The sequence below is a fragment of the Rhipicephalus sanguineus genome, chromosome 3, assembly GCF_013339695.2.
Source record: "Rhipicephalus sanguineus isolate Rsan-2018 chromosome 3, BIME_Rsan_1.4, whole genome shotgun sequence".
Taxonomy (NCBI): Eukaryota; Metazoa; Arthropoda; class Arachnida; order Ixodida; family Ixodidae; genus Rhipicephalus; species Rhipicephalus sanguineus.
This window is the reverse complement of record NC_051178.1, coordinates 202,075,727-202,096,776: the sequence shown is the minus strand read 5'-3', so window position 1 is coordinate 202,096,776 and position 21,050 is coordinate 202,075,727. Positions and strand designations below refer to the sequence as shown.

At 47.0% G+C, this 21,050-nt stretch overlaps 2 protein-coding genes across 4 annotated transcripts in view; both read left to right on the top strand.

Annotated features, from left to right (window-relative positions):
• The window catches only part of LOC119388124 (importin-11), a 137,394-nt gene extending 116,565 nt beyond the window's left edge, over nucleotides 1-20,829 (top strand). The window contains exon 27 of one of the 3 annotated variants that reach the window (XR_007415503.1): nucleotides 19,499-20,829. The gene's annotated coding sequence lies outside the window, so the exon portion shown is untranslated. The remainder of the gene's footprint in view (nucleotides 1-19,498) is intronic. The other 2 variants (XR_007415505.1, XR_007415504.1) reach the window with 2 other exon arrangements.
• LOC119386257 (importin-11) overlaps nucleotides 1-20,829 on the top strand; it is a 37,513-nt gene extending 16,684 nt beyond the window's left edge. The window contains exons 5-7 of the mRNA XM_037653585.2: nucleotides 15,242-15,334; nucleotides 16,091-16,166; nucleotides 18,811-20,829. Of these exons, the coding sequence (XP_037509513.1) occupies nucleotides 15,242-15,334; nucleotides 16,091-16,166; nucleotides 18,811-19,074 (433 nt within the window). The 3' untranslated portion in view covers nucleotides 19,075-20,829. The remainder of the gene's footprint in view (nucleotides 1-15,241; nucleotides 15,335-16,090; nucleotides 16,167-18,810) is intronic.
• Nucleotides 20,830-21,050: the final 221 nt, after the last annotated feature.

Genomic DNA, 21,050 nt, shown 5'->3' with positions numbered 1-21,050 from the left:
TTTTCGTCGAGCGGAGTCGCCGTTTACAGCAATGGCACTGACTGCTCCTTCGTCTTCGTCCGCGCCTTCGAAGCGCACAAAGCCACCTCGTAGGCTCACGATGACGAACTGCCATCCGCGGACGTTGCCTTCGACGATCTGCGCGCTGGCGGCGTGTCGATTCCAGCCGAGATAACCCTTGAGGGCTTCGCCGACGCTGATAAAGACCTCGAGCTATGTGCGGAGTTGACCGATGACGAAATCATTCATCAAGTTACGGAGGATTCCGATGACTCCGACACCGAGAACGAAGAGCCAGCTCCTACACAGCCAACGAGCTCGGATTGACGCGAGCACTGATGACACTGTCATTGGTGACTGACTCTTGAGACAAAGGGCCATCTGGACGCGTTTCTGGAGGCCAAAAAAAGAAGGATGTAGCTGCCAAATTTGGCATCGCAGCTAGTTCTTTGTCGATGATTTTTAAACCAAAAGATGCAATTCGCAGCGCTGTGGAGCGTGGCACGGACAGCAAAAAGAAGAAGCTGAAGTCGTCAACATACGCCGACGTCGACAAAGCTGTGTTCACATGGTTTGTGGACATGCGGGCACGAAACGTACCTGTCAGCGGCGCTGTTTTGCAGCAAAAGGCAAGGGATTATGCTTGCATCCTGGGCTGCGATGATTTAAAAGGCAGTAACGGGTGGCTCGAAGGTTTTAAACGCAGGTACGGGATCATTGGCAAAGTGATCAGTGGCGAGTCCTCCTCTGTGGATAGAGATGGCGCCGACTCGTGGATCCAACACAAACTACCGGGTATTTTGGAGCGCTACGAAGCGTCTGATGTGTACAACGCTGACGAAACGGCACTTTTCTACGAGTTGCTTCCGAACCGTACCCTTATGCTTAAAGGCGACATCTGCCACGGCGGTAAGCAGAGCAAACGTCGTTTGACTGTGCTACTGTGCACAAATGCAGACGGAAGCGACAAGCGAGTTCCGCTGGTCATCGGCAAAAGCGCCCGACCTAGGTGTTTCAAAGGAACCCACAGGATGCCCGTAAAATATGTGGCGGACACGAAAGCCTGGATGGCGCGCGACATATTTAGTGAGTGGCTGACGGATTTCAACAACGACGTCAAGAGGCAACGACGCAAGATTTGTCTGTTCATAGACAATTGCACTGCTCACCACGTAGAAGGGCTCGAGCTCTCCAACATTGATCTGGAGTTTTTACCCGCGAACTGTACATTGCTCATTCAGCCCCTTGATAAAGGTATTATTAACAGTGTCAAGTGCTCATACCGTCGGCGACTAATTCAAAAAACTGCTCCTGAACATTCGTCTGCAGCGAGATACAAAGGTGGACATTGTGCAAGCAATTGAGATGCTTGGAGCGTCCTGGTGAGAAACAAGCGCTGAAATTGTTGCGAATTGCTTCCGCAAGACCCGAATCTCAAAAGAGGTTCAGGATGAGGAAATCGACGCCGGAGAGGAGGCACCTTCATGTCCGCCCGATCTCGCCAAAGCTTGGATTTCGCTGCGCACGAATGGAGGAGCCCCGGACGATGTGCAGATTTGTGATTTTTTATATGCAGACAACTGCGCTGTCACAACTGAGGAGATGACGGATGAGGCTCTGGCAGAAACTGTCCGAGACCCCAGTGACAACAACGGACCTTTAAAGGACGACTCGGCACGCGCTTTGCCCTCCCCGAAGGAGGTGCTGGACGCCATCGACCTTTTGCGCCGTGCCACGGGCTCGCTGGATGATGACGGAGCAGCATTGTGTTCATTGATGTCGTACGAACAGTCAGTGCTGCCATCCATTATGAACAAACAACAGAGCAAAATCACGCAGTTTTTTACCGCAAAATAAATGTTTTGGGTGAGTTCTGCTGTCAGTTACTTTTTTGCTTACTGAAGCTTTTCTTTTTCGAATTTTCGTGCCGAACCTCCATATAACAAAATCCTCTTTATAACGAAGTTTTTTGGGAATTTGTCAATTTCTTTATATCCATGTTTAACTGTACTACATATGCTAAGTGGACACTAAAGAGAGACATTAATATGCCAGACACACAGACAAACTATAGTCGAACAAATGCACTCAGGTGCAAATAACATTGAGGGTACAGCTGACGACACCTGAAACTGCTTGAAAAAGTTTCTGTTGCTGATTAACATGTAAATTTACTAACACTGAACATGAAAAACGGAGCTTTCTCTTCGAATAGTGCAAATGCAGCTTTTACGAATTGGTGGCTTGGCTTGTTCCAAGCCTAGGATGTCGTCGGCAGCTACTAGATGACTAGTGTGATACTACAGTTAAACCTGAATATAACAAAATTGACAAATTCCCGAAAAATTTCGCTATAGACAGGTTTTCGTTATATCCAGTTTCAGCACGAAAATTCGGAAAAGAAATGCACAGATTAAACACAAGGGGAATTGAAGGCAGAGCTCACCCAAAACATTTATTTAGCGGCAAAAAACTGCGTGTTTTGCTCTATTGCGTGTTTGTGAAGGATGGAAGTATTGAATGTTCGTAGGACATCAATACAACGCTCCTCTGTCATCGTCTCGCCATGGCCTCCGAGATTGGCTCCGGCAACATGACGGCGCGTTGCCAGAGTCAATCTTGGAGGCCACGGCCTCGCCAACCTGCGGCGCGGCGCAGGACAGCAAAGCGCGTGATGACAGTGACGAGTCGACCTCCGAAGATCTGTTGTCACCGTGGTCACAGACAGTTTCCACCAGCGCCTAATCTGACATCGCCTTGATAGTGACGACACAGTTGCCGGCCTTAAAAAAAATCGCAAAAGCTGCACGTCGTCAGGGGCTGCTCCATGTGCGCGCAGTGAAACCACGCGCGCGGCGTTAAAAACGAAGAGCGAACTCCGTATGCGGCGCGAAGTCGCGTAATGACACGGAGCAAGGATTTTTTTGTAGGGGCGTTACCTGGTGTCATGTTAAGAAAGTGCAGTTCAGAGACTACTGCAACAACGGAAGAGTGGCGCTGTCAAAGGAAAAGCCGATTTTCTTTCTTTCTTTTTTTTTAAAGAAAGCCGGCGCGGTTAGCGTGGTGGCACCCGCGAGCGGCTGCATAAGGTTTGAAGGGAGGGAGGGAGGGAGGGTGGGTGAGTGGGGCACGCCTGCGCACACGCCTGCGGTGACACCTGCCTGCCTGCCTCTCGCACACACACCCGCACGCACAAACGAGCACTCGCAGTCGCCAGGCTTCGAGCGTGCCATGTGCGCTGCCGCCGCTTCGCACTCTTGTTTGCAGGGTAACCGCAGAAGATGCATGTGGTCCTAAAATCCTTAGGGTGTCGGCGGCGAAAATTCGTTATACCAAGGGTGTGTCCTGCTGCCACTTTGTTAAATATAGGTCGCAAATACATGTGCTTCTATGGAGTAATGGCGGGGAATAGAAAAACTTCATAATATTGAGAAATTTGTTGTATGGAGGTTTGTTATAGGCAAGTTTAACGGTAGCTTGTTTTGGAAAGATGCCAGTGACATATCAAATGTACTGTCGAACCTCTGGACAAATAATTCCAACTGGCCCGTTAGTCCCAGCAAGGTGATGTGTATTTGAATGGGGAAAAACTCTCCTCAATTCGAGCTTGAAATGTGCCACGGTTAATTTGAACAAGATTGCCCGTCTGCACAGACTACTTCTTATGCAATCCCAAGCCAAATGCCAAAGTGCAATGTGTCACTAGCTGCCATAGCGTCGCAAACGTACAACCACGTGTTCACTATGTGCACGCTGGAAGGTGCCATGTTTGAAGCAGCTGGCAAAAATCATGCGTCCTCTCCATGTGCAGCTACGCAATGTTGTCTCACACGCTTGCAGTATTGCGGTCCTTTTCTTTCTTCGATGGGCACAAATGTGGCCCCTTCTTGTAAACTTTTTCACTGCTGCACACATTGGCGCTCAGTCATGATCTCGTCGACAGATAGAACAGCGGAGGTGAAAGTGGCATCATCCACAGAAGCGTAATTGCTTTATGCAATTACAGTAGAACTCCGCTGATACGTTTTTCACGGGGCCATAAAAAAACAAAACAAAAGAGTCTGGAAACATAAAAGCTGAGAAACAGGAAAAAAAAATCAGAAAATAGAGTAGTGGCGAGAGGCACACAATTTTACTTCAAACGTTTCACTTCAAGAAACTGTGCAGTGCTGCCTTTCACCTTTCACTATGCAATACGTGAAGAATGTTTACCTTCTCGTGCAGCGAAAGTGGCTTCCGCTTTCTTGGTGCCATCTTGTTTGTCTACACGGTGCGTTGAAAGCGTGGAAGCTAAGACTACTCCGCACAAACACACGACCAACACAACAGACCACAAGAGAGAGACAGGAAACGCGAGAAGACCACGAAAAGAATTTCCTACAATAACGACAGCGATGAGTCCACCCCAGCACCCAGTCCATGCAAACAGGATGACTCCGGGCAACAAAAACTAATCATGAAATTCGTACTTCTGTCGAATGCATGAAAACAAATTTTTAGCACGCTAACACATCATAGACACCATGTTTAGATGAAAAATACAGATTTCGGAGGTCGTGTTTCTGGTGGTGGGACTTAAAAATGCACCATAGATCTCGCCATCACCGCTTCTGGCGGCCAATTCCATCGTCAAGCTACCAAGTGGACCAAGCCAAGCCAAGCCACATGAAAAGCAGTGGTGATCCAACTGTGCCATTTGTGTCATTTTACTACAGTGCCATATTCCTGCACCTTGCTGTGCACATTTGTGTACAGCTTGCGCCAACTGTGCTAAAGTTCACAAGTCCACCTGTTTGCACGGCATCGGACCGTGTATGGTCCAAAATGTTCTTGGTCTGGCATCGAGCATAGCTAGAGCTTTCCTATAATGATGCCGACGCCCTCTATTCGCTCCATCCCAGCAATGCGCTTTTTTTAACTTTATTCAGCCTAACCACAGTCTGCGCCGCCGAATGTGTCTCCATTGTTGAAAGTTTGCTCTCTCCCATTGATACTCTCTCTTATTTGTTAGGGAACTGGCAATAACACGTAGAGAAGCGGTTTTTTTCATTCGCGAGTCACTCCGTGTACCGTAATTTAGCCACCGCGGCCAAGCAGCAACAGCTATCGGCACTGCGCACTGTGAACGGCGTCTTCACGCAAATGAAGATTCGGCCGTGCAAAGGATTGTTTGATGTTTTGTAAAAAAGGTAGATGCCTCTTAATCGTGCTGCGCAACATTGTTCGGTGTTTCTGTCGTAAAGCTAAGCCTAAATGTTCACATAGAGCACGTCTGGCACTATGTGGTGCTGCTCGCGCACGTCCGAGCGCTCGTTGCGCGTCTTGATTGTGAAACCGACGTAACGCGGTGGCAAGCCAGCGCACGTAGAAGTGAGCCATGCAGTCAGCCACAAATAAAGCACAAGTGCTCTCACGCATCCTAAACGTCGTTGGAACAACCAATGTTGTCATCAATCGACAATAAAAGTCAAAGAAGTCGCCCCGGCTTGCAAATCTTCCCAACTGATTCCCTCCTTCTCGTTGAAAATTACACTTGCGAGCGTGCCCGGCACGGCCACCATTTGTTCGCAAATCACACATTGACGAACATTGAGCGGTGCTGCCGCGGGAATTTCTTGCTGTTTACGGACTACCTAACTGCGCCGCGCGGTGTCTTTGTTTCGTTAAGTTTTAGGTGCAGTGGAAAACTTTAAATTAATGGGAAACAAAGCGGATGTAGTCGCATTAGTCCTCAGCACTTGCTGAACCCTAAAAAGACTTTCCTGCACTCAGTTTTACGACCTATGTCAACGGCTGATCCAAGGGGCGGTGATTGTGGGGGGGGGTTCCGGCCGTTCACACCGACCTCCCTCCCGATTTAAAAATAACGGGTATACTCCTCCCACCTAACTAGTTGGTTGTCCTCTGTCACGTGGCCTGTTTGCGGGACGGCGTATCTATTCCGCAACCGTGTAAGTAGCATGAGGATTCATACCCGCCAATTACACCTTGACAGCATATTAAGGTGAAAAATTCTTGAAATGGGGTGTCGCTAAAGCCACCGTTTAAGCAAGCGGAATTGTCTTCTTCAAAGCTGCCTGGAGAAAGAGGATCCCTCCCCTTCATGGCTGGATTGATCACTGACCCCACCAATTTCGCACCAATTCATTTTGTACCAGTTTTATTTTTTAGAAGACCTTTTATCAATATTTGGAAAACCAGGAGTAAGCACTCAAACCGAAGTGCTTGAAAGTGAAAGAAGAATGGCATTCAGTGCTCACGCCTCTAATAATTATTGAGTACGATGGAGCATCATCTATAGCAAGTTGCGGCAATTATTGAATGAACTATCTACGCAGGCAATTTCAAACAGTCTGTTCTCATTTGCAACGAGTTTTCGTCGTCTTCTTTCTGGTTTTGTGGTTAGGATTTTTTCTTTTTGGAATGACCTTGTGACACCTGTCATCGTAGAAACCGTATGTGCCATGTTTGCCTTGTCACTAACGTTTCACTTCAGCACACATATTCGCGGGATCGAATCCCGGCCGCGGCGGCTGCATTTTCGATGGAGGCGAAAATGTCTGAGGCCCGTGTACTTAGATTTAGGTGCACGTTAAAGAACCCCAGGTGGTCAAAATTTCCGGAGCCCTCCACTACGGCGTCTCTCATAATCATATCGTGGTTTTGGGACGTTAAACCCCAGATATTATTATTATCAGCACACATATTGTGATTAAGAAACGGCGCAACGAAAGGACACGCAACACTGACGATGAAGAAGACACGAAGACAAGCGCCGGCTCGCTTCTTGAACCCTTACCAACTCATCCAACTATCAGTGCTACACATATTGTGCTTGGCAGTGAAGCCAGAAGATGACACTCTTTCATGCTAAGAACTTGATTAATGGCTGCTCTCTGGATGTTAGCCTTGTCTCCTTGTTTAGATTGCCACAGCATTGCCTGTATGCACACTAACAAAAATATTCACCGAATATTTAGACATGTTCTGCTCAAATAGTGACATAAATTCCATTTTGTCTGCTCCAAACCTGCTCCAAAACATAGTTCCTTCTGCTCCAAATATGCTCCAAAACAGACTTTTTCCCACTCCAAAAATTGCTCAAAAATTGCTCCAAACTGGCTGGACCACCACTGGAAAAGTCAACATGGCCGCCTGTGCTGTCTTGGAGGACCAGTTCGCAACGTACAATGCAGGAGTGGTCCGACAGATGCGACGTAACAGAGGGGTCCCAATGCATTGGATCCTCTGGGAGCTACGCCTGGGCCGGCTGAAAATGTTGTGAACAGCCAGGAAAACGCAGCACCCGGGAACGTAACAGCGGGGTTCTGCTGTACATTGGAAGAGCCAAGGTGGGGGCTAGTTGGTTCAGCTTAGTTAAGGAATGCGGTGATTCTATTGGCACCAACAGCTGCAGGCATGAAAGAACTAAGCACACGCAGTATGCCTGTACAACGACCACCACAACTCACTGGTAAAAAGACACCGCGACAGGAACGCAGAAAGCACGGAAAGTGATGAGTTCACGCCAGTGTGACGGCAGTTTCCAGAGGCAATCATGGAGCCCTTACTTTTCCTAATCACATGGCGACTATGATGCCATGTAGCAATGACATATCCCAAGCTCTGTGCTTTTGCTGGTACAAGTCTAAAACAAATCATGGGTGATGTCTAGATCTGTGCGAATACTAGTAAATTTTAGGTTTGAAGCGAATTCGAAGCGAACACACATATATATATATATATATATATATATATATATATATATATATATATATATATATATATATATATATATATTGTAGCGAAGCATTCCTACTCAGTAATGGGTCGTCCTGTCGAGCGCCTTCCAGTGGGTCGTTCTCTTCTCTGAGAGCACGCTCCTCGTGCAGAGAGTCGGCCCCGCTTTGACTGTCGCTGCCGTGCGCCGTCGCTGAGTGCCCGTTAATAAACGTCTTGACAATTTGGTGGAGAGTGCTGTGCCCTTTAAACAACTGCGGTCCGCATTCGATGCCCTTGGAGCTTCGATCCCGTACCGTGCCTGCTACCATGACTCAAGACGCCGCCCAGCAAACGCCTCCTCTTGCACCGACGCCATGTCCGGGTGTCCCCCGCATCCGCGACCCTCCTATCTTCACCGGCGCGGATGGCACCGACGTCGAGGACTGGCTCGCGATCTACGAGCGTGTGAGCGTCCCTAATAAATGGGACGAGGCAGGCAAACTGAGCAACCTCGTTTTCTACCTCGCGGGTGTGGCAAGTCTATGGTATAACAACCACGCATCCGATTTCGCTACGTGGTCCGCTTTCAAGACCGCCATCATCGACGTCTTTGGCCGCCCTGCCGTTCGCAAGCTGCAAGCCGAACAGCGGTTACGTGAACGAGCCCAGCAGTCCGGCGAGTCTTTCACGAGCTACATTGAAGACGTGCTCGACTTGTGCAAGAAAACCAACGCAACCATGTCTGAAGCCGACAAGATCCGGAACATCATGAAAGGCATCGACGACGATGCCTTCACCATGCTACTCGCCAAAAACCCTCGCACTGTGGCAGAGGTCATCACGCTGTGCCAAAGTTACGAGGAGCTACGCCGGCAGCGGCTGATGACGCGTCGACCTCCATCCCGCGACGCCGATCTCGCTGGCTTGTCGGCCGTGTCGGACCACTCCGTCTTACTCGCCGAAATCAAGTCATTCGTCCGGGAGGAAATTGCCCGCCAGTTCTCCTTACTGGCCTTCTCTCACCCGCAGGATGTTGTACAGTCGTCGACCACACTGCTGCCTCCCCTACGCCGGGCTATTGAGCAGGAAATCGCGGAGGTTATGCCGGAATACCACCAGCCCCCTCCTGCGTCTGCACCGCTCAGTTACGCCCAAGTTGCAGCCAGGCCGCCCCCAGCGCTCCCTGTGGTGCCCCCGCTAACATACGCTGGAGCCGTCACCAGGCCTCAGGCCTTCGAAGCGAGTGTGCCGGCTGCGTACGCCGACATCATCCCTACGCCCCGACTGCAGCCCACCATGCAGTCGTCATATCAGCAGCCGCCCCGTCCCTCGCGTCCTGCCACGTGGATGGGACCTAGCTCGGCAAACCGATGGCGCACTGCTGACAACCGCCCGATTTGCTTTGCGTGCGGTTGCGCCGGCCACGTAGCCCGCTATTGCAACCGCGTGCAGCCGCCTCGAGTCGGATCAGCCGTCACCAACCAGTCCAGCCGCCCGTATTATGACCTGCTGCCGCCTATGTCACCGACGTCACGCCCAGGTCCATCTACCCGTCGTTCACCGTCCCCACGACGCCGCTCACTGTCACCGATGCGGCCTCGTCCGGTCGCACGAGACCAGGAAAACTAGTCGTCGCAGTCCAAGAGGCAAGGGCTGCGACGCTATCGAACAGCCAAAGCCCTCAGCAAAGCCCATCAAACGTAGTAGACGTGTTTGTAGATGGTGTGAGCACATCAGCCCTTGTAGATACTGGAGCTGCCGTTTCCGTTATGGACGCTAAATTTAGCCGACTACTACGAAAGGTGACGACGCCACTTTCCGGGCTCTCCCTCCGTACAGCCAGCGCTCACAGTATTCACCCGACAGCGGTGTGCACAGCCCGTGTCGTGATTCAGGACGCTCTGTACGCCGTCGAATTCATCATAATTTCCTCATGCTCTCACGACGTCATCCTGGGATGGGATTTTCTCGCCCGTCACGCCGCCGTAATTCGTTGCGCACCAGCCGAAATAGAGCTCTCACCATTCGCAGATTTGGCGCCGGCGGACAGTACACCGGCTGCGACCAAGGTACTCGTCAAAGACGACACCACACTTCCTGCCAACTCGTCAACGGCTGTGTCAGTCTGCTGCACTGGACTCACCGATGCCGTTGCACTCCTCTCTCCATCTGACCGCGTCTTCACTAGAAAAGGCTTGTTGGTGCCATTTGCGACCGTGCAAGTCATTCAGGGCGACACCGACATTTTTGTTACGAACCCATCCCCGTACATTGTTAGGTTGGTGCGAGGGGAATGTCTCGGCGGAGCTGAAGCCCTTGAAGACGCACAAGTTATGGACGCACCGGGTGACACGCACTGCGCCAACTCCCATTCGCTCAGTGCTGTTTCCACATCTGATTCGTCACCCGCTGATTTATTTGGTTCCTCGATTGCTGAACACCTTACGTCGGTCGAGCGTTCCCAGCTTCTATGCCTGTTGGAAGAATTTCGTTCTTCGTTCGATGTAGCGCAAACTTCTCTCGGCCGCACGTCTGCTGTCACGCATCGCATCGACACTGGCGCCCAACCACCACTACGGCAACGTCCATATCGCGTGTCGCCAACAGAGCGTCGTGTAATTACCGAGCAAGTCGAAGACATGCTTCGCCGCGATGTTATTCGACCCTCAAACAGCCCGTGGGCGTCTCCTGTCGTTCTCGTTGCGAAGAAGGACGGCTCTGTGCGGTTCTGTGTGGACTACCGCCGACTCAATAAGATCACCCGTAAGGACGTCTATCCCCTACCTCGAATAGACGATGCCATTGACAGCCTGCAAGGAGCAGAGTTCTTTTCATCGCTCGATTTGCGCTCAGGGTACTGGCAAGTCCCCATGGCTGATGACGCTCGACCGAAGACAGCGTTTGTCACACCCGACGGCTTGTACGAATTCAACGTCATGCCGTTTGGGCTGTGCAATGCGCCTGCGACCTTTGAGCGCATGATGGATACCGTTCTGCGCAACTTGAAATGGCACACGTGCCTATGCTACCTCGACGACGTCGTCGTTTTCGCCCCGGACTTCTCAACACACCTTCAACGCCTCCGGCAGGTTTTGACGCGCTTGAGCGACGCCGGGCTACAACTGAATCTCAAGAAGTGCCGATTTGCAGCACGGCAGCTGACGATACTAGGATACGTGGTGTCCAAGGACGGCATCCTCCCAGATCCAGCCAAGCTTCGGGCCGTGACAGAGTTCCCCAAACCTACGTCCGTCAAAGAACTGCGCAGTTTCGTAGGACTATGCTCCTACTTTCGGCGCTTCATCTGAAACTTCGCGACTATTATATCACCGCTGACGAAGCTCCTTGGAAGTAACGGGCCCCTCAATTCGTGGTCGTCAGAGTGCGACGACGCTTTCGCAAAGCTCCGTCGTTTGTTGACGTCTCCTCCCATTCTATGCCACTACGACCCTACGGCCCCTACAGAGGTACACACGGACGCCAGCGGTGTTGGCCTCGGTGCTGTCCTTGCGCAGCGCGAACCTGGGTTCCCGGAATATGTTGTCGCATATGCAAGTCGTACGCTTACTAAAGCCGAGACCAACTACACCGTCACGGAGAAAGAATGCCTGGCAATCATTTGGGCCCTTACAAAGTTCCGACCTTATTTGTATGGTCGCCCGTTTGATGTCATGACCGACCATCATGCACTGTGCTGGTTGTCGTCATTGAAGGATCCCTCAGGCCGTCTTGCCCGTTGGGCACTTCGCCTGCAAGACTACGACATCCGCGTGCTGTACCGCAACGGACGTCAGCATGCTGACGCTGACGCCCTGTCGCGCTCTCCCTTGCCTGACGACAATGCCCACAACTCAGCGTCTCACTTTGTCGTTTCTTCCATCGATATTCACACCATCGCTACCGAGCAGCGCAAGGATCAATGGATTGCCTCACTGATAGACTTGCTGACTGATCCATCGGCCACACCATCCACTCGCTTTTTGCGTCGTCAAGCCCACCATTTCGCCGTTCGCGACGACCTGCTCCACCGACGCAATTACAACGGCGACGGCCGCCAGTGGCTACTAGTAATACCCCGCAGTCTGCGTTATGACATATGCGAGTCGTTCCACTCTGATCCGCAGTGTGCACACCCTGGGGTATCGAAAACCTACCACCGCATTCGCCAACGTTACTTTTGGCGAGGGATGTACCGCTACGTGGAGAAGTTCGTTCGCTCCTGCATCGATTGTCAGCGCCGCAAAACTTCAACGCACCTGTCGCCAGCAGGTCTGCAACCTCTACCTTGCCCCGACCGACCGTTTGGGCGCGTTGGCATCGATTTATATGGGCCACTTCCCCTGACGTCCGCTGGGAACCGCTGGGCCATCGTCGCTGTAGACCACCTCACGCGATACGCTGAAACTGCTGCCCTCCCTGCGGCTACAGCGAGCGATGTGGCCTCCTTCCTGCTCCACCGATTCATGCTGCGTCACGGTCCACCCCAGGAGCTGCTCAGTGATCGAGGCCGTGTCTTCTTGTCGGAAGTCGTCGAAGCCATTCTCAAAGAGTGCAACGTTGTTCACCGCAAAACTACTGCTTACCACCCGCAGACGAATGGCCTCACCGAACGCTTCAACCGTACGCTAGGCGACATGCTCTCGATGTACGTCGCCGCCGACCACACGAATTGGGATGTCATTCTGCCCTTCGTCACGTACGCCTACAATACCGCTCCTCAGAGCACTACTGGTTTCTCACCATTTTTCTTATTGTATGGCAGGCACCCGTCGCACACCATTGACACAATCCTTCCCTACAAGCCGGATCGATCTGAATGTGCGCCTATTTCTGCCACAGCCAGACTTGCTGAGGAGTGTCGCGAGCTCTCCAAGACCTTTACTACGAATAGCCAAGAGCGGCAGAAAAGTATTCGCGGTGACACCACCAGTTCTGCGTCCACGTTCCTTCCTGGAGCGCTCGTATGGCTCTCGGTCCCTACCACTGCACCTGGCCTCTCTTCCAAACTACTGCCCAAATACGAAGGCCCCTACCGTGTCGTCGAACGCACATCCCCGGTGAACTACCTCATCGAACCCACCGACCCATCTTTGGACATGCGCCGTCGAGGGCGCGACATTGTCAACGTGGCGCGCCTGAAGCCCTACCATGACCCGCTCATAGTGACAAGTTGCTAGGTCGCCAGGCGGCTCCCTTTTCGTAGCCGGGGAAATTGTAGCGAAGCATTCCTACTCAGTAATGGGTCGTCCTGTCGAGCGCCTTCCAGTGGGTCGTTCTCTTCTCTGAGAGCACGCTCCTCGTGCAGAGAGTCGGCCCCGCTTTGACTGTCGCTGCCGTGCGCCGTCGCTGAGTGCCCGTTAATAAACGTCTTGACAATATATATATATATATATATATATATATATATATATATATATATATATATATATATGTCATTATTTTTGGTTCAAAGGAAGTGCAAGCAACTTTGAATAGTAGCAGGATTTGACTTTCGGTAGAATGCAAGTGATAACCTGTAAAATATGTTACGTTTTAAAATTTACTATACTGAGAACATATAAGCCAGTATAACAAGCTTTTAACCTTTAAAAAATGAAGGTAATATGTTCGTTTAACCTTGAAGTCGAGCTTCGCGGCAGTGCAGATTTTTCCTGTAAAGGTGTATTCATGATATAGCCCTTTTTCACTGCAGTGAAACCACCTTTACAGGGGGGTTACATGCGGGCTAATATACACTTATTAATTCATTTCGAATACATCGAAATTTTCAATAATTTAAATTCGAATTGAAGCAAATTCGAATACTCTAATATTCGTTCGAATATTCGAAGTGCTAGAATATTCGCACAAGCCTAGTGACGTCTGCACCACATTGTGCATTTAATACCTTTGTTAGGCCAGGCCAAGCTACTTGAGACGTCAACATGGATGCCCTCCATGGCCACTCGTGTAGGTCAGAGTTCCATTTTATGATGTATTGAACAGGACGTATTGAACGACGTATCATGGGAACAACCCTACAGTTGCGGCTTAGCCGTGAAGTTCTATGCATTAGATCCTATGAGATATATGCCAAGACTGGCCAAAAATTAGTTCGCAGCTGGGAAATCATAGCACCCCAGGATGTAGCGGCGTCCTACTGTATTGTGCACTATACCGCTAATCAAAGGGACCTCCACTAGTTCATACTCCAGTTAATTTAAACAGATCTTCTACCCCCTCAGAATTCGAATTAACGAGATGCGACTGTCTTCCTATTTCTGCACGACCAAAAGGCCAAAGGAGCACGTGGTCACGAAGCTTGATTTCGAATCATTGCACGGTGTGCAATATTTTGTCCAAAATTGCTCTCATCCTAATACTTTACGTCTATGGAACCAATGCCGGTTCTGTGTTTGAATGTGTTCAGGCATGTAAGGCATGTTCAGGAATGTGTTCAGGCGTGTAACCACTGCACCACCGTGGTTACACGCCACGGTGGTGCAGTGGTTACAGTGCTCAACTGCTGACACAAAGGTTGTGGGATTGAATCCCGGCCACAGCAGCTGCATTTTCGGTGGAGGTGAAAATGTTTGAGGCCCATGAGCACCTTGAGGCCCAAGGTGCGCGTTAAAGAACCACAGGTGGTAAAAGTTCCCGTAGCCCTTTACTGTGGCGTCCCTCATAATCGTCGTGGTTTTGGATGTAAAACCCCCAACATATATACTAATTATTATTGGATTATCGGTTGGTTACTGTATTCATAAAAGCAGGCTCTTCAGACACTAAGGTAGAGACTCGTTCACGCCGAAAACCGAGGCACCTCGCTGCCTTCCTCACGGCGGCTGGTCTTCTCAGCATCTGTAGGCCATATCACAATAATGTTGCACATCCCCTAAGCATAATTCAAGACTGATAATCATACATATACTGCAATCAGCCGAACTTAGTGGATGTTGTGCAGAAAAAATAGTATCTTATTCTCCACTGTGCTGTATTTAATAATTACTTCAAGTCTTTCTGGAATATCTTATGTATTTCATTCTTCTTACATAAATTTTAGGCGAATGTCAGTGCATTTATCACCAACCTTAATCCTTGCTCTTGTCCTGTCCTCTTGTCTACACTGTGGTTAGCATACCTAACCATTAAATGTTTTGTAACAGCTTCAATTCATTTCGCAACTGCAGTTAAAAAACATTCCTTTTCTATAGCGTTTGGTCTGTACAAAAAGAAAGTGCTGCCACATTAAGAGTGTGTATTAGTTCTACGTACTGTTAAGAGCAACATTCAAGAAAAAGCTTCATTACTTTGTATAGGTGCCACCAAACATGAAATTATTCTGCAAGAAGAGATGACCTGGCAGAAAGCTAGCTGGTTAGTATGTTAGTAGACACTTTTCCAGAGTCCTTGTTGGTTGAAAATAAGCTGTGTTTTCCACACATATGTTTATATGATGGCGTCTTTGTGCGTCCGTCACAACATCACATGTCTCCATTTACCAGTGCGCCTTTTTTTCTTGTGCCTTTTCTTTATCCAGTGCCGTGTACGAACGGATATGTGGAATTCTTCTGGCCATTGTGGAAGTGTTGAATGACGTCACAAAATGTGACAATTTGGGAGCACAAGTGGAGTGAGTATGCATATTTATTAAAGCTTCAAATGTCCACAACTGAAATATACGCAAGATGAAGTGATAGCGCCGTGCACGAGCTGCTTAGTAAACAGGAAGAGAGCTATAGTAATGCAAAAAATACGAGCAATTTAAATCTAATATTCTTTCGTGCAGTAGTTTATATGAACGGATGTTGTCGTTGCTGATCCTTCTGTTTTATGTCACTCATTGCTTATTTGGCGCTAAATACAGAAAGCTGCATTGAAGGAACACAGAGGCCACAGTTGCTGAACATAATGTCATGTGCTCGGTTGTAGCCCACTGTTGCCTAGTACACTGGAACGGCATTTCTGCGAAGCACATTAATGAATAGATAGTGTTTGAAATTAAGTTGAAGCTCTTTTGTACAATTATTTATTGCCTCTTTGTTGCTTTGCAATGTTAAACACAATCAAGCAGGCCAGCAATCAATGAGGCAATGATCAAAGACCATTGGCTTAGTATTTTTTCCAGAGGTTATGATTCGATTTCAAGTTGGCTTGAAGTTGATTTATTTAACAAACAAAGTGCAGAACATTGCGCATGAGATGTGGTGAGGGAGGTGAGAAAAAAGCTACATACATGTACCTTGACTTGCCCTACCTCCCAGTACCCTGCAGCAGGTGCTTTAGCATAAGCAAATAAAACATGTACACAAAGGCTGTTTGAGTTGCAATACAATAGATCTCATAAGTGTACATGTCCTTATTACCTTTTTCTCTTTCCTCTGCCCAGTTCTCTAGTTATGGTGGACAGTGAACCACTTCCACCAAATGAAGAAGAAAGTGAACATGACCGCCGAAAAATAGAGGTAATACATTTTTAGATACTGTAGAACTTTGACATCACCATCTTATACATGAGTGACCTTGTTATCCCTTGCTTCCACTTTAGCTAACTTAATTTTTGCCCCATTAAACTGTTGGCTCGTGTGATATGACCAAAAACAAATCTTTTAGTTTCATTAGCTTCACTTCAAAAAGAACATCCAGGATGGATCTTTCGTTTGACTGATATAGTATTCAGTAATTTGGAAGTCCATGGGATTCTCAGAATTCTGCACCAGCGTCACAGATTAAAAAACTGTATGGTAGCTTCTTTCTTTCATATTCCCACAAGGTTTAAAACTCACACGCACAGATTACCAAGGGCAAGACGAGGGCGTTGACGAGACGAATTTTGCTTTTGAGGCTGACATATTTGGCTTTCGTAATCTTTTAACTTTCTTTCCTAATACTATTCATCACTCTATTTCTAATGGAAAGCTGCCATCAATGTCTATTCTTGGTGCTAGCAGAACGTAGCGTGCTATGAGATTATTTCATCATTATTAATCTGAATGTTCTCTACATATCTAAAAATCACAAGATAAAGCTAGTCAAGTTTAAAACCAAGTCCTTCGTCGACAGTTGTCGGAAAAATGTTGCGAAACACCGATGCGATGTGGGAAACATACTTGCTGAAAGAACTTTGTTACAGTAAATGCCAGGGCCTTTAAACAGGCCCGAACTTATTTTTGCACCTCCAACACAAGCTCGCTTATTTATAAAGAAGGCCTCAGTAATCACATTTTATAAATATAATCGCACTGTGAGTCGCGGTGACGCTCTATTTCAGAAAAACAATTTTTGCGTCTCCCTGCAGCGCCTAACCAGTCCTCCCACCCACAAAGTGACGTGACGTTTCTCACGGGGAACATTACGTAACACTCATATGGTTGATTGGTCTTAAGAAGAGTGTCGACTTGGGCTTGTTGGTTTGTCATCCTCGTAAACTGTTGCACGGGAAAGACGTAGACAGGGAACCGTGTGTGTCATTTTGTGTTCCCTGTCTACGTATTTCACGCGCAACAGTTTACGAAGTTGATTGGTCTTCCACACTGTGAAACTGCACTTTGGCCCTGCAGTGATGCGGTTTTGGCCGCACAGTTTTCGCCTGCGTTGTGTATTGGTTTACCACATCATACTGCACTTCATTAGCATGCTGCCCACAAGTAATTGACAAGAGCCATGTGTGAAGGAAGGCTTGCTCAGTAACAAGGTTTTACTGTATTAGCCAATAGGCATGTGCGAATATTCGAACAAATATTACAGTATTCGAATTCGCTTCGGCACGCATTTCAATTATTCTAAATTTCGAAGTATATGAAATGAGCAAATGGGGACTTATATAAACCACATGTAACCCCCTGTAAAAGTTGTTTCACTCCACTGGAGGGGTGCTATACCACCATGAATACACCTATACAGGGGAAATCCGCACTGCTGTGAAATTTAAATGAACCTATTACTCTCGCATCGATTCATCATTTATTTAAGTTTAAGAGCTTGTTATACCGGCTTGTATGCTGTTAGTATAGTAAATTTTAAAACTTAACATATTTTGCAGGTGATCACTTACATTCTACCAAAAGTCAAATCTGCTACTATTCAAAGTTGCTTCCACTTCCCTTTGAACCAAAAAGAATGGCATTTGCACATGCCTTGTTTCAATTTTTCAAAATATTGTGCAGGTTAGTTGGGTCATGACAAATATCCTCTTTTCTTTGTAATATCTGATATATATACTATTCGATTTGAAATAATTCAACCAAATCGCTACTAGCTTCGAACCTAAAATTTACTATCCACACATGCCTTTTACCCAAGATTCCAAGAGGTCAGCATTTCAGTCGTAAAATTGTTCAAGATAAATTGTTAATGCAACTACATAAATGAAGAAAGCACGGCTTTAGCAGTGCACGTGTGATGCACGTGAGGTGTGATGTTATCAGCAAAGCAGAAATATGAAAACCTCAATGCAAGAATGTTTGCAATACAAGTTTTTTCCAACATGTGTTAGCTTTTTATAATGATGTTGAATTGTATTCGTAGTGCCTTTTATGGTAAATCAGCACCATTTCTTTGGTGCTTCCAAACTTCCTTGGAGGTAGAATTCTAACTTTGCATTAAGGATATATTTTTTATGGAAGTCAAATTTATGTTCTTAGCTAATACTCTTGTAACCTCTGTAAAGAAAAATTAGTAGCTGAAGGGTTGAAATGTTAAGGACTTCAGGGAACATTGGAGTTATCCCTATATGTGTTTGATACCTCTAGGGGACTTCCCGACGCAGCAGGAAATTTGTCATTTAGAACATAACTGATTGCTCCACATTTTGCCTGTTCCATACGTTGAGACGCCTTTTTTTCTGGAATCTGCTATGATTGATACAATGTTATCCATAATTTAATGAAGTTACCGCACACAAAAACGTGACTTGACGTATAGCTCACTTATTCCTGTCCAAATTTTCATGCCAACAATGTTTCGTTAGTTTTTATAACTGTGTGCATTTTTTTCTTTTCTTCTTAAAGTGCACAAACTGTTTGGAAACTGCATGTGAGATGATTGCACAATCTCGCTCCTAATTTCTGTTTTCATGGCCTTTTCATTCTCCGTGATGCTCTTGCCCAGCTGTCCAGGCAGGACCCAGTGCACACAGTGGCCCTGCGGGACTACCTGTGCTCTCAGATGCGCAGCCTGCGCGAGTCGCTCGGCGAGCACAACTTTGAGGAGCTCATGGGCCAAGTAGACGTGGAGACGATGCAGCAGCTGAAGACTTACTTGGAAGGAGGCAACCAGTCCAATGGGGGTGGCGCAGTGCACGCCGCTCTCTTCGCCTCTGCTAACCTGAACAGTACGACCACCCACCACGCCCCAAACACTCACCAGACCTGATAGACTGCCACAATTCTGCTGCCCTCACTTCCACTCTCGCTCTTCGACCTATCTTTATTTTTCTGATGATGAAAAACGAAAAAAAAAAGATATGAGAGTGGTTTGTATGTAAAAAAAAGACATATGCTTAGTCGGATGAAGCCATGCTGTGAAGAATAACAAATTCTGGCCAGCTTTGACATTGTGTACGTTGTTTGATGCAGTGATGTGCAAAAGGATTTTGCAGCTTTTCTTTTGTCTTTTTTTTAACACTTCGTAGCTCAGGAAGAAGGAGGATAGGGATGTTCCTGCTGCAATTGATGTGGGCAAAATGTTAACAACTTTACTGACATTGGTTGCTTGTCTGTTTAGGCTTTGTCCATACCGCGTTTTTATCACTTTATATCTTGGTGTATGACTAACGGAAAGCATTTCTGAGCTTTAGGGTTCGTGGTTGAACGGCATGCTTTGTATTTACAGTGAACTTGCAAATGTTTGAGGCTATTGCACTGAAAATGACCTGAATGCTAGCATGTATTATTGAATGGATGTGTGCAGAGGGACACAGTTAGGTGCTTTTTTTTTTCAAATGAAATGTTTTGAAGCCGCTTTAATTTCCATAAGGGCACTTGCTTGGGCCAGTTGGTATCAATTCATTGTTACGTTATTGCGCACCGCTTTGCACTTGTGTTCATGTGGTTCAGTCTTCATGCTCAAAGTGGTGTGCAATAGCGTAACAATGATTTAATTTCCAGCCATGCCAAGGCAGCCTGCTGGCTTCTTAGGTGCTTCTGTAAGCTAAATTGAATGAACGAAATTATTTTCTTTTTTTTTTTTTTGTGCTGGTAATGAAATGAAAGCATGCTATTGCATTTGAATGTTTATTGTTCACTGTGCAGTTTTTCATTGGGGAACAAAAAGAAAGCGCACAAATTCATTGTGGTTAAAAATATCTTTTAATTTATCTGCTTGTCCAGTCAGTTTTGTTTTAGCTTTAATACTGTAAACAGTAGTGGCTGTGCACTTTCTTGCCATGCTAGGTTCAAATTCGATAATGACAAATTGCTTGTTCAAGCAATCTGTCATTGTCAAGTACCTTCTTTTCCCTGGGTGTGTCTGTTGTACTTTGAGATTGCCTGGCTGAGGTATGCATGAACACGCAAGCTTTCTTTAGGTGTTTAAGAACATATGGCATAATGCCAAATGTAAAATGTGCTCTTGTTTAATATTGTAGTGCTTTTTGAGGTAATGACTCATTTTTATTTATCGTCTTCAGTTTGACATAGTAAATTCATGTAGCACTTATGTGTCATGAATTGTATGCTTTTTGCCTTAAGCACAACAGAATTTTGCATGAGGGTTCACCTGTTGGTGTAACATGGAGGGCATGATGTTAATTTATCAAAAAGCCAGAATAAAAAAAAAACACAGGTGTCATACCATGCAGTGTGAGATGCTGTATACTTAAAATTCTTTCACTAGTGTCTTGCAGCAACACAGAACCACTGGCATATGATCCCTGATTCTTAATTTGGCTGTCATATTTAGTTTTTCATGCAAAGGTGAATTGTTTTATATAATGAATAATGAAATTGCTTGTTTTGAGGAATGACCTGTACTGGCGTGATTTACAACACTGTCATCTCTCAGTGAAACTGAGTGGAAGTGAAAGCTGCGCCATTTTTTATTTGCACTCTTGTTTATATTGCCAATGACAGAGATGCTTGTTTTTGTTACATAAAAGCAGAGGTTGTTAATAAATGTTTCCCATGCCAACACTCCTTGTACATGTCTTCATGGCTTTGCATTGGACAAACTCATTTGCTTATTACACGCCATATGTGCGCATGATGAAGGCACTACACAAATGCCGTCTTGCTTCCATTGTAAAGGTAGTTTTAAAGGGTCACTAAAAAGATAAACGATTTTTCTTGTATTAGTAAATTACTCTTTTGCAATATCAAAATCAGCACGCTTGCTACGAGAAGGTGCTTGGT